The sequence below is a fragment of the Pelodiscus sinensis genome, chromosome 16, assembly GCF_049634645.1.
Source record: "Pelodiscus sinensis isolate JC-2024 chromosome 16, ASM4963464v1, whole genome shotgun sequence".
In the NCBI taxonomy this organism is placed as follows: domain Eukaryota; kingdom Metazoa; phylum Chordata; order Testudines; family Trionychidae; genus Pelodiscus; species Pelodiscus sinensis.
This window is the reverse complement of record NC_134726.1, coordinates 29928368-29941737: the sequence shown is the minus strand read 5'-3', so window position 1 is coordinate 29941737 and position 13370 is coordinate 29928368. Positions and strand designations below refer to the sequence as shown.

At 42.0% G+C, this 13370-nt stretch overlaps 1 protein-coding gene across 7 annotated transcripts in view; it reads right to left on the bottom strand.

The window, feature by feature from the left end:
• SDK1 (sidekick cell adhesion molecule 1) overlaps nucleotides 1-13370 on the bottom strand; it is an 855588-nt gene that overhangs the window by 515400 nt on the left and 326818 nt on the right. For all 7 annotated transcript variants that reach the window (XM_075899629.1, XM_075899627.1, XM_075899628.1 and 4 more), the window contains one exon: nucleotides 5087-5246. In XM_075899629.1, coding sequence (XP_075755744.1) covers nucleotides 5087-5246 — 160 coding nt within the window. The remainder of the gene's footprint in view (nucleotides 1-5086; nucleotides 5247-13370) is intronic.

Here is a 13370-nt window from a genome sequence, read left to right as displayed (position 1 = left end):
CAATCCAGGGCCCTATTAGTGGTGGGTGGTTCCCACCACCGGCTCGGCGGGGAGATCTCCCCGAAACACGCTGAGCCCACTGGGGGGTTCCCTGCCCGTTGCCCTGGGTTGCTTCCTACCCCAGCTCTGTGGCCGACGGAGACCCCACCTGGTGAAGCTGGGCTGGCGGTGGCTGTAATGTTGACAGGTCCCGTGTCTAGAGCAGCAGCGAAGGGATTGTCCACCACGGCGGGGCAGATGGCCCCCTGGAGTCGACGTTGTGGGCATGCTCGACCTGGGGACGGTAGCAGCAACGGCTGCGGTCCCAACGGCTCTGGTTCTAACAGCAAGTCCGGCTGTGGCTCTGGGGGTTGGGCCGGAGCTCCTTCCTCCCCAGAGGTCAGCCCCAACTGAGCAGCCCGGCAGCCTTTTATACTGGGACTGCACTTCAAGCATGCCAAGCAGGGCTGTGGGGGAGGGGCATATTCTACCCAATAGACGGGCTCTCTGCCCCCCTGTTCAGTGTGGGGCAGGCCAGCCCCGTCACACACCTCCCCCCTTAAGAGCATTCTCCCTGGTAGTCTGTCCTCCCCCTCCTTAGAACCTATGCGTGAAAAAAAGTCTGCGTTTCCGTGGGCTCTCCCTGGCTTATGTGCCACTTGAAACGAATACGGCTGCAATGCTAGATACCAGCACATGATACGCGCATTAGTTCCTGGCACATGGTGTCGCACATTTTCCTGGGCAGGGGTCAATGATTATCCAGTACTTTCTGACTGATTAATGGGGTTCTTCCCAGTTTATTGGACAACACATGTGGGAACTGTGCCATGAGTTCTTGCAGCTGTTGCTGTTGTCCCTTCTCCAGGTCCTGCCCGATATCCACCTGGGGGCACTCCGTCGAGGCTCCAACTTGCGGCCCCAACTCATCCTCTGGGGGAATGGGGTGATCAGCATTGCCTCCCTCTCCTTCCATGCCTTCAGGAGGTTCACATGGTATATTCATAAGTCCTTCTGCCGCCCTGGTAACTATACCTCATAGTCAACCTGCCCCACCTTCCGCACAACTTCAAATGGTCCTTGACACTTCGCTAGCAACTTGGACTCCGAGGAGGGCAACAAGAGCAACACCCAGGCCCCGGGTTGAAAGGTCCGCACCTTTGCCTTCTGGTTGTAGTGGCGCACCTGTGCTTCCTGCGCCATCCATAAGTTCTCCTGGGCTAGCCGGCCCAATTTTCTAGCTGCTCTTGCAGTTGTAGTATATAGTGGTTGGACCCCTGGGCGCATCTTTCTTGCCCCTTCCAAGTCTCTCTCACTAGGTCCATAATCCCCCACAGTCGGCACCCATATAATAATTCAAAAGGGGAAAATCCCGTGGAGGCTTGGGGAACCTCCCTTACAGCAAAGAGAAGAGCCGGCAGCCATCTGTCCCACTGCCGCAGGTCGTCCTTGACGAATTTGCGCAGCATCGACTTCAGCGTCCTGTTGAATCGTTCCACCAGTCCATCCGTCTGGAGGTGGTACACGGAGGTTCTCAGGGATCGAATATTCAGTAGGCGACACAATTCCGTTATGAGTTTTGACGTTACATTAGTTCCCTGATCTGTTAGGATCGTCTTAAGGAGGCCCACCCTGGCAAACACTTTTAAGAGTTCATTGGCGATGGCGCAGGCGGTCGTGACCTGTAGGAGAATCACCTCCGGGTATCGGGTGGCGTAGTCCACGATGACTAAAATGTATTTGTTCCTGTTGGTGCTTCTCTCCAGCGGCCCGACCAGGTCCAGTCCTACCCGTTCAAAAGGAGTACCTACCATGGGCAGTGGGACCAACGGGGCTTGGAGAACCCCACCGGGGTTAGCATGCTGGCATTCGGGGCATGATGCACAATAGTCTCTCACAGCATGGTGTATCCCCGGCCAGAAGAACCGTTGGGGTAGTCTGCATAACGCCTTTTCCCGGCCTAAGTGACCCACCCAGGGCACATCGTGGGTCAACCACATCACCGCCATCCGAAACCGTTGGGGTACCAGCAGCTGACAGATCTCGGCTCGGGTTTGCGGATCTTGGGTCAGTCGGTACAGCAGTCCCATCACTGTCCCACATTAAGCAGAATCCCTTAATATTGAGGGGAAGTGCAAATGGAAGTAAAGTTGATGTGGAAGTAGTGACCTCCATAAGAATTCCCTTCTTTGGGGTGGAAGGCAGATTATACAATAATGAAAGAGGATACAGGGAATTCTGTTAATTATTACTCAAACCCACATATTCCATGAAGTAACAGAACTTTTGATTTTGGGAAAAAGCAAGATTCTTTCCTTCATGATAAGATCCACTGGGGTAAAATGAAAGTCATAGAAAGATACTTTTTCCTGGGCTTTGTCAGAAGAAATGATAAATCTAAATTTATATACAGTAAGGAAATTTAGATTTGTCTTGTTATACTAGACAAGAATAGACCTGAATGAAGAAATTAACAGCTATTCCTACAAGAAGTAAAGAGGACTTTTTCTTCCAAGAACTGAATCATAAAATCCTAGGACAGGAAGTGACCTCAAGAGGTTATCTAGTCTGTCCCCTGCATTTGATGCAGGACTAAGTATTATCTAGATCATGGGTTCCCAAAGTGGGGGGTGTGAAGAAATTCTAGGAGGCAACCCCCAGTACCCTCCATCAAGTTTTACTGCCCCTGGTCAGTTCCTTTTTTTTTGCTTAAGTTTTGCTTTGTGTGTGTGTGTGTGGGGCGGGGGGTTCAAAAAGTTTCGGAACCACTGATCTAGAACTTTGCTGAAAGGTGGTTGTCTAATTTTCTCATAAAAATTTCCAATGATCTAGATTCCACAACCTCCCTAGGCAATTCATTCCATTGCTTAACCACCGTGACAGTTAGGAAAATTTTCCCTATGTCCACCAAATCCTCCCTTGCAGCAATTTAAGCCCATTGCTGCTTTTCCTATCCTCAGAGGAGTTTTTTTTTCTCCTTCCTCCTTGTAACAACCTTTTAGGTTCTTGAAAACTGTTATCATGTCCCCTCTCAGTCCTCTTCTCCAGATTGAAAAAATTCAATCCCCCCAAATTTTTCTCAGTCTTTCCTCATAGATCATGTTTTCTACTCCCTTAATAATTTTTGGAAGCTTCAGGGGGTAGCTGAGTTATTCTGTTAGGGTACGTCTACACTTGCTCCCTATCTTAAGATAGAGATGTAAAGGTAGTATACTGAAATTGCTAATGAAGCACGGGATTTCAATATCCTGCGCTTAATTAGCATAATCGTGTCCAGGCACCATTTTGAAATCACATTATTGTGAAATAAAATTCCCCATGTAGCAGTGTTATTTCGAGAGAAAGCCCTTCTCTCGAAATAACTGTTACATCTCATAAAATTTTTTAAAAGGAGCACCCGCATTTGGTCAAGAAAAAAAAAAAAACCACCACGTTTAAGAAACACGTTTAGAGGATTTTTGGACACATCAGGCTCCCACCGGCCAACACCATCTTGACGATGCCATTTCCTGCCCCAGTGAGCACAGGGAGCTGGGAGCCAGGGGCCACTTTCAGGGGCGCAGGGGTGGCTTTGTGAGCCACACCCTGGGGGAGGAAAAGAGCCGCATGTGGCTTGCGAGCCGTGGGTTGGCCATGGGTGGAGTAGAGAAATGGAAATGGGTGAAGTGACAACTTTTGTATTAGCAAACTTCATTGTACTAATTGTGTTTAATTTATTCTAAATGACACAAGACCCAACTACAAAAAACCCAAATCTAGAAAGAAGTGTCACATAAAGTATTCAAGGAGCTAACATGAATCTTGAGGCCACAGAATTTATCAGCTTGCATTATATTATTATTTTAACAATTTGTATTTTTGCATTTTTATTCAAAAACTTTTTTTAAAATAAAAAAGATAAACGCTCCCCATATTTTTATTTGGCTTCCTTTCAACATCTGAAGAAGTGGGCTGTGCCCATGAAAGCTCATGATACCATCTACCTGTATTGTTAGTCTATAAAGTGCTATCAGACCATTTGTTATTTTTTAAGTTTAAACAAAAAAAGAGTGGTGATTTTGTACTAGGGATTGCATTGTTCATTCCCTATAATCTTGAATGCGGGGGAGCTCTGTCTGCCAGGGAGAAGAAACAGAGTTGTGGCAACTTTAAGAGACCACTCCCTCCCTTCTGAGCTAAAGAAAGAAGCATCACCTGAGTCAGGGGACTGACTGGAAGGAACTCAGGTGGGCCAATGGCCTATGAGCACCTGATGAGGAGGGGAGGAAGAGGATATTTCCCTCTGTTGCCTGCAGACAGTCATATTTCACCCTGAAGCAGCAGCACCCATCCTCCCTCCCATATAGACCAGGATGTAAATAGGTTTTATGGTCTGCTGTAAGAATTGCACTGGTTACTTGTTTTGGAGCTCAAAAAGAACATTTTCCTCACCACTAGATTGTCCATGGAAAATGGCAATCGGGGCGTTTTTGCGCAAAAGTGTGTCTAGATTGGCACGGATGCTTTTCCGCAAAAAGTGGTTTTGCGGAAAAGCGTCCATGCCAATCTAGACGCTCTTTTCCACAAATGCTTTTAATGAAAAACTTTTCCGTTAAAAGCATTTGCGGAAAATCATGCCAGTCTAGACGTAGCCATACTGTATAAATCTGACTCTGCTTTCAACCCACCATACTTGGTCTCCAAGATGGAGACAGAAGGTACTAGAGTAGCAGCTGGAGTGAGGCAAAAATGGAAAGTGAAATGAAAAGCCTTTCGTTTAATTTAAAACAAAAATTTGTGTTTTTAAAAGAAAATTCCTGTTTTCAAAGGTGAGTACACTAGAAGATGATATTGTAAGCATTTCCTTTTACTGAATTCCCATTTTAGGGCCTTTATTGTTACAAGTTATAAGCCTTCTTTTAGCAAAACAGCAAGACATTTTAAAAATCTAACCAATTAACTGTACAAAACATCTAATTTTTGTTTATTTTGTCCCATTGTTCCAATTTTCTTCATGATGCACTGGCACTGTCATCATTATCACACTGTTATTGTGGCTAATAGCAATCTTTCTAAGTGCAATCACAAATATTATTGCAATTAAACAATATTTTTAAAAAGCATTTACTTATATTCAGTGGAGTAGGCAGTTATCTCAGTATCATTGTGTAACCACTTAAATTCCAAAGGCCAGCTGCCTTCTGCAAGGCATGTAAGTACAAGACGATTCCCCTCTAGATGGATCTGGGGCAAACCAGGCTCAGTCTTGAAGTAGGGTGGAACATCATCTGAAACATACAAGAGAAATAATTTTTTGATTATTCTGAAAATGAACAAAATTGATTTTAGGATACCAATATTTAGCCAATTTCCTCCTAAAATATTTAATAAAATAGGGGACTAGGCTGTCCAAGACCTAAATGTTACCTTCTAAGCATCAACTTTCTGTACCTAGAAACATGCTGAAAATGCTGCTTGGTTCACAAGTTAAAACAAGTTTGGAATTCTCAGCTTCAGCTCCTCTCCATAAGTGTTTACATGGCAAAAAAAAAAACCCCCAAAAACCCCAAGAGGTATGCAATCAAAATCTGCACAACACCTACATCTGTGTTTAATATGCCTGGTAATAACCATTCTTATTTGTTTCGTACTTTCATTAACACTAAATCCATATGCAAAACTTCAAAAATCCTTTTTGAAAGAAAAAAAAAAAACCCTGAAGTGATCATCATAGCAGGATAAGTCTCCAGGCAAATGAATTTTGATAAAAGATCAGCTCAGAGCAATGTTTTTCTTGTGACCCAGGTGAAGAAAATTCTTGATGCCCATGATACATCATAATTATATCTTTTGACAAGAATGCAGACTCTGTGGTGGGGTCAGGGCTGAGGATTTCGGGTTGCAAGAGAGAACAGTGGAGCAGTGGTCCCTGTAAGTTGTGCACTTGGGAAGGAAGCCACCCAGGAGAGATGCAAATGTCTTCCAGCTGATGAGTAGAACAACACCTGTTTCTTCTGGTCGTGTATGTCAACACATGCCTCGGTGCACATAACAAAATGTATTCAGGACGTGCATAGAAAAAGTTAGAGGGAATATTAGGTGAGAGGGCTCCATCTGTGGGTGAAGGCTCTGGGCTGGGATCAAGGATGAGATGTTTAAGTGTAGCAGGGGATTACAGACTGGGGGTGGAGCAGAAGGGTTAAGAGAGTTGGAGAGGACCCAGGGCTGGGCAGATGGGTGCAGTGCAGGGGATGCAGGCTCCATCTGGGGATGCAGACTGTGGGATAGGAGATGAGGAGTTTGGGGTGCAGGAGAGACTTTGGGTTGGGGGAAGAGCTCAGGGCTAGGGCAGGAGGTTAGTGCTCAGTGTTTGGGCATGGGCTTACCTCCAGAGGCTCCCAGTCAGCAATGTGGAGGTGTTAAGGCACGCTTCTTGCCCGTGCTAGCACATTGCACCCCGGAAATGGCCAGAAGGTCTGGATACTAGGCGGAGGCAAGCAAGTAAGTCTCCATTCTGCTCTCACCGGCAGGCACAGGCCCAACCAGCCTCCACTGGCCAAACACTGGCATGGGAATATGGAGCAAGTGCTCAGGGTAGAGACAGCTCAGAACCACATGACTCCCCTGCCTAAGATCCAGATGGTTGGCTGGCCACTTTGGGGCGCAGTGCAGTCTGGGGTGCCAGGACAGGCAGGAAGCTGCCTTAGCATCCCTGCTGGTCACCTGCTACCTCTACAGCAAGGCAATCCAGGGCCTGATGTTCTGTGACCCAGACTGGATCGCAACCCATAGTTTGAAAACCACTAGCTTAGCCCAAAACACCTTACAAAATGTCAGTATTTATGTGTGTTCCAAAACTGTCTCTAACTACCTTGACTTAAATTGCATTTTCTGTGACCAATCACAGGTTTTAAATTGGTTTCATAACATTCAGGGTCAAATACATGTAACAGGCAACTCTTATTTTTTTTTTGGTTCAGAAATGAACAAATATTCCATGAGGTGATATTAGTGGCTATTAATGCAAGCATAAAAGATGCTCCTGCTTCATGTGGGAAGAAATATCCAATAGAATTATGAAATCTTCCAAGTCCAAATAAACATCCACTGACATTTATGAGTGCAGGATCTGTCCTCTGTTATCTTATCACAGATACAATCAACTAACTTGACTGTATGAACTAGCAAACTACCTAAAACTAAACATTACCACAACTGATAGACCAATTGAAAAGACAGTGTTCAAAAAGAAATTGAGTTTTCAGATTTTCTTAATCTTTATTTAAATTAGAGTGACAAAATACCCCATTAGTGGTACTGAATTTGTTAAGTAAACATTCAAGGCCTATTTGTGCATGGAATCTGGACTCTATTCCTGGTTGTCTTAAGGTGCCTCTACACTAGCGTCCACATGGCAATTGCATTATTTAGTCAGAAAATCGAAATAACAGACAGCTTTTTCCAATGGCAGTAAACCTCATTCCATGAGGAATAAGCCATTTTCCAAAAAAGTTTTTTGGAAGAGGATGTATGTAGACGTTCCACTGCTGCTATGTAGAAATAGCTCCTCACCAGAACCATTCTAAAGTCATTCCTCCCTGGTGCCTCCTGGGGCTCTAAGTCAAGACAGCGCGTCCATATTAGAGGAGCCTGCCTCAGACTAATTTCGAGGCTTCTCTGTAGTGTGGACATTCTACTTCGAAATAAGCTATTTCCGGAAGATATTTTTTTTGGCTCATATGGGTGTTGTGAGGGAAAATTAAAATTTTAATGTACTTAAAAGCCTAAGAATATAAAAGACTTTCAGTTCATAGAGGACTGGTTTAACACAGAAAAAAGACAAACTTTATTTTACCACATTACACTAACTATGGACCCAAGTATTGAAGACAAATTACTATCCAGATGATAGAGCTTTCAAAAAAGTCAATAAGGAACTGAGTCAGAACTGCTTGTTTGTCAGATTATTCAGATAAAAATTCTATAAAATTAGGTTCCTAACAATGTTAAACTACAGCAATATTACTTTCCAGATCCCACAAATCTCATGTAAAAAATCAGTAGAAAATAAGTCAATGCTGGTTTTATGCACTACTCAAATTCCAATTAATTTAGACCAAGTTATTCAATAAGGAAGTCTACAAAATTCAGCTCCCATTGGTGTAATAGTGCATAAATACAAATATGTTGTTTTCCAGATCACAGAGCTTCAGTACAAAAAAATATGAAATAGAGGTTTAATCATGTGTAAAAGCAATTTCACCTGTGTTCTAGAAAAAAAATCAAACAAAAAGCTGAAAGGAACCCAACCTACAGTGGTGATTACACTTGAGCTTCTTTGTGAGAAAAGGTGCTAGCAAGCACTATTAGACATGTGACATTGGAAGCTCATAGTCATCCTGAGATTAGCCCATACATACAAGTCTCTCTCCTCCTTTGTATTACATTTTTAGAAAATCACATTCCGAATGATTTCGTCTCATCATTTTCAATGTATAAAATCCCTACCACTGCCATGCCCAATTCTTCTGTTTGTATATTGACCTATTGTGATTCTTATACCCATTAATCATGAGAGAGAGAGAGGGAGAGGGAGAGAGAGAGAGAGAGAGAGAGAGAGAGAGAATTATGTAGAAATGCAAGTACATTCTAAATTATTAAGCAGGAAAATTATATTTGGGCCTCAGTGTCTACTCAATTACACCACATGATGTTTGAATTCAGTTACATTTTGTAAAGTTTCATTTCCATTACTTTACATTTTAAAAGCTCCCAGTGCTTTTTCCAAATTTTGTGTTATTTTTCTAAACTGAGGTGGGGAACCTCAGGGCCAGAGGCCGGATACAGCCCCCAGCTTTCTGGATCCGGCCCCCAATGCTCAGGGCTTCCCCCAATATTAAGGAGCCTTTGCTGGCACTCCAGCCCCCCTCCCCCCGCTGACCCATCATGATGTTGGAGAACACACAGTCGTCTACTAGGCTGGGCCCTCTTAGGTTCTGGTGTGTGAGGGGAATGTCTTTCTCCTTCTCATTTGGGTGCCACATCAGTGAGGGCTTTTTGTGTGTGGCTCTCAACTGATTTTTCTGTGGGTCAGTGGCCCTCAACCCCTAAAAAGGTTCCCTCCCCCAGTTTTAGATGGATTTTATCTATCTATTTATCTATCTACCTATTGATATAGATATAACTTTTTAAATGAAAAGTAATATTTTGATTAATGTTAACTTAAATGGTTAGTGCAATGATGCTAGTGTATCTTATTCCATGCTTTCTTATACAAATTGGGTTTGTTTGTTTGTTTGTTTTAAAAACAACTAATGAATAACTTAGATGTTGTTCATTCTTCCATCCCACTATTTTTTTAAAATGACATCTTGGTTGTGATTGTGTTTCCAAATGGTGGCAGTACTGCTCTTAAGAATCAACAAATTATTATATTCTAATAGTGCACTGATTTTTTTGTATTAGGTGATGGTTGTATTTTTAATTGCAATGTTTACCCTAAATGTTTACAGGTTTTAATATAGCACATTAAATTAATATTTATAGTTTTCTTCTCTATATGCTTTTTTGTCAATGATTTACCAATAATGTAACATAATTATATTTTGAAATTTAAATAATTTAAATATATAATCCACATAAAGGAACTAGAAATAAATGTCTTGCATATTCTACTTCGCATAAAGGAACTAGAAATAAATGTCTTTGCATATTCTACTTTACCACTTTACTGAAAGTTTGAATATTTTTTGTATCTTGTCAAACTGACAACAAGATAAAGTATAGCCCCCCAAAAATGTTTATAAACCTAGTAGAGCTGGGAGACCTAATGACAGGCTAGGAAATAGATTACTGCCCTTTCCTTTTATTTTCCTTTCCTTTTCAAAAAAGAATAACAATCCGCCCCAGATATCAGAAGAATCAATCATGCCATAAACAAGGGGTGCTACTAGCACACAAATTATCTAAAATGTTCTTGTAAGGTGACAATGAAATTTATTAAGCTGTCATTATCAGTGCTATCAATCAGGTTAGAGCCCAACTGAGGAAGGATTAGAAATCTCAGCATGAGCAATCAGCCTGAATGGGACCTTTATTAATCGCTCTCTGATTTTCAGACAGCTGAATTTCCCTGGACGACTAACCTTTTGGTTAAAATTGCTAATCTTCCTATCAAAGCTTATTTTATACCAAACACAAACATTTTCATACTCCAGCAAACTGTGTGTGGATTTACTACTGAAGGACTGAAAGTTATATCTTTACAATTTTTGAGGGAAAGGCCTATTGTTCTCTCTTTGATCATTCAGTCAATATGAAAATTATGGGTCTCTTCTTGTGTTGGTAGTCACCCAAAGTTCATTTGCAGATAGTCTTTGGTACAATAGGAAAATTGTGAAAATTATGAAATGCAGACTACTGCAAAGAAACTTCTCAAAGTTTTAACATCAGAAAGATTTCAATGGCTTAGAAGAATAAGCCATTGCACACTTCCAAGTATTTTGCTTTATAACTACAGTATCATAAATTAAACCCAGATACAGAACCATTACTAAAATATCACTATGTATCATCCATGTTGGTTTTTTTAATTATGTTTCCCAACTTTGATAATGTTTAACATCTCATTAATTCCAAATAGGTCAGTAAGTGGAGCAAATTAAGAAAATTCTACAATTTTTGTCTTAATCTTGATACAGAACATATCAGACATCCCATCATTTCCATTCAGGACAAAAGAAAGTATATTTCTTTCTAATATCCCTAACTTTTCTGACAATGTATTGAAAACTGTAAGTACAGAGAATCAATAATAAGAAAAAGAATACAGTAGAAACCCACAGTTATGAACTGACCAGTCAACCACACTCCTTCTTTGGAACAGGAAGTACCCCACCAGGCAGCAGCAGAAAAACTAATCCAACCCACCAACCTCAAAACCAACCAACCAATCAGCCAAACAGTAGCAAGCACACAGGGCAGAGTACTATGTTAAAGGTAAACTGCTAAAAAGAAAAGGGAAGAGCAACATTTTTCTTCGACAGAGTAAAGTTTCAAAGCTGTATTAAGTTAATGTTTGGTTGTAAACTTTTGACAGAAAAACCATAATGCTTTGTTCAGTTATTATTTCAGAGCTTACAAACACTTTGGGAATGGTGATTGTTCATAACTGAGGTTCTACTTTATATAACTGGATAAATAAATTTTAACACTGAAATCTATTATAAAAAGCATTTAAGTAAATATGCATGCTTGTAAAGTTTTGCTATGCAAATAAAATGGCAGATTTTGTTTAACCAAGCTGCCCATAGATAAGTAAAGAAATGAATGGAATAAGACTGTCATACTATTTTTCTGGTTTGAGACAATTGAGCCATTCTGTGAGATTAATCTCCAATGTAACTGACATCACCAAAATAAATGGTTGCCCTAATAAGCTGTATTTCCAATGGTTTATTTCAACATCCATGTTAATAAGAAGTTGGTAAAAAATCCTCCTCTTACTTACTTCAATCTTAAATAAGCATTCATCCTTTCTAACAAACAATCTTTTTTCAGATTTCAAATGTCATTATCAAGTTGCAGAGGGGTAGCCGTGTTAGTCTGAATCTGCAAAAGCGGCAAGGAGTCCTGTGGCACCTTATAGACTAACTGAAGTGTTGGAGCATAAGCTTTCATGGGCAAAGACCCACTTCATCAGATGCATGGAGCTTATGCTCCAACACTTCAGTTAGTCTATAAGGTGCCACAGGACTCCTAGCCACTATTATCAAGTTGGTATTGTATGAAAGTGAACTTCAGAATTCAATCCAACTTAGAAGCAAAAATTTAATGGGACTACTGCAATGTTTTAAAAAAAGAATATAGCACACAATATAAATCATTCTAATTCTCCATAAGAATTACTTAAGCCCTTTAAGTAATGTTATCTTCTAATCTTTTATTCCTGATTTTCTCATCAGGTATCCCCCAACAGTTTATCTAATTCAACTATGTAATCAGAGATCACTAAAAGTTCACTGAAAGCAAAAATGAAACTAAATACTGAAAAAAGCCTTTTAAAAAAATATTAGAAAAGTTCCGGAGAGTATGTTCTTTGAAGTCAAATGTAGTGCAATAGAGAAGTAGTCCATTGAGTTCATTAATAAAGAATATAGTGATACGTATAACCAGGGCTCAACAAACTGTGGCTAAGGCTACTCGCCAGCCCTGGACCGTGCATGTGCCAGACCGGCACTGAGCATGCGCGCAGCGCCAGTGAATAGGGCGCACGGAGCGACCGGCTGAAATCTACTTGCTATGGGCAAGTAGAAACAGCAGTTTGTTGAGCCCTGCGTATAACCCAGAAGCATGTTTAAACAGAGATAAATTGAATGTCTTGTTCAAGTTAAAGAAGGAAGCATTTCAATTTCAAATTGGATTATTAGGGGAACGTTAACTGTAGCTCCCATATCGGTGACAAAATTACCATGATTTTTGGAAGCATGATTTTGGACAGGATGAGGGAAGTTGACCTAGGAAGAAAAAGAAGGATGCAGAAGCTAATTAGAATATAGGACATAACTGGGCAATTCAACATGAGAGATTGTCCAACTATTGAACTAAGAGAAACTGACTGGAAAGCCCAATCCAAAGAGGGACCAGTCAGGGCCGTCCTTAGGATTTATAGTGCCCCAGGCGGGATTATTAAACTGGTGCCCCTATGCCTGACTTGCTCTTCCACCCCTACCCCATCCCCTACCCAGATACCCCAGGAGCCAATCCCCTCCCTCAGACTGTGCTGCAGACAGCGCATTTGGCTCTCTCTAGGACCCAGCTCTGCTGTTACATGCTCCACTGCAGTGTTTCCCAATTTTATTTGGCCATGGAACCCTTTTCAGCTTTTCAGAATTTCAAGGAATCCCTAAGTTTGTCAAGCGCAAAAAAAAAAGGAACTCACCAATACATTAAAATCACATTCCTTCCCCAAGACCCCACCCCTTTGAGGCCCCATCCTCTCTGCTCCCCTCCTCTCCATAACTTGCTATCCCCAGCCATTATACGCTCTCACTTGGTTGAGAGAGGAGGTGTGGGCTCTGGGGTGGGAATGAGGGATTTGGGTGTGAGAAGGGGTGAGATGTGCAAGCTCTGGGAGAGAACTTGGATGCAGGAGAAGGGGATGCTGGCTTGGGGAGGGGGTCCTAGGCTGGGGTGTGTTGGGCTCAGGTGGAAGGTTGGGGTGCTGAGCAAGTCACAGGCTTGTGGATGTGAGGGTGCAGGGGTTTGTGTTGGATATGTGAGGGGCTCAGGGAAAGGAGGTTGTGAGTATGATGGGCTCAGGACACACATTTGCCATGTGTGGATGGTGCAGGAATGTTGTGGCAGAAGAGTGAGGATGTGGGGATGCAGGAGTTTGGGGATGTAAGAGGCTC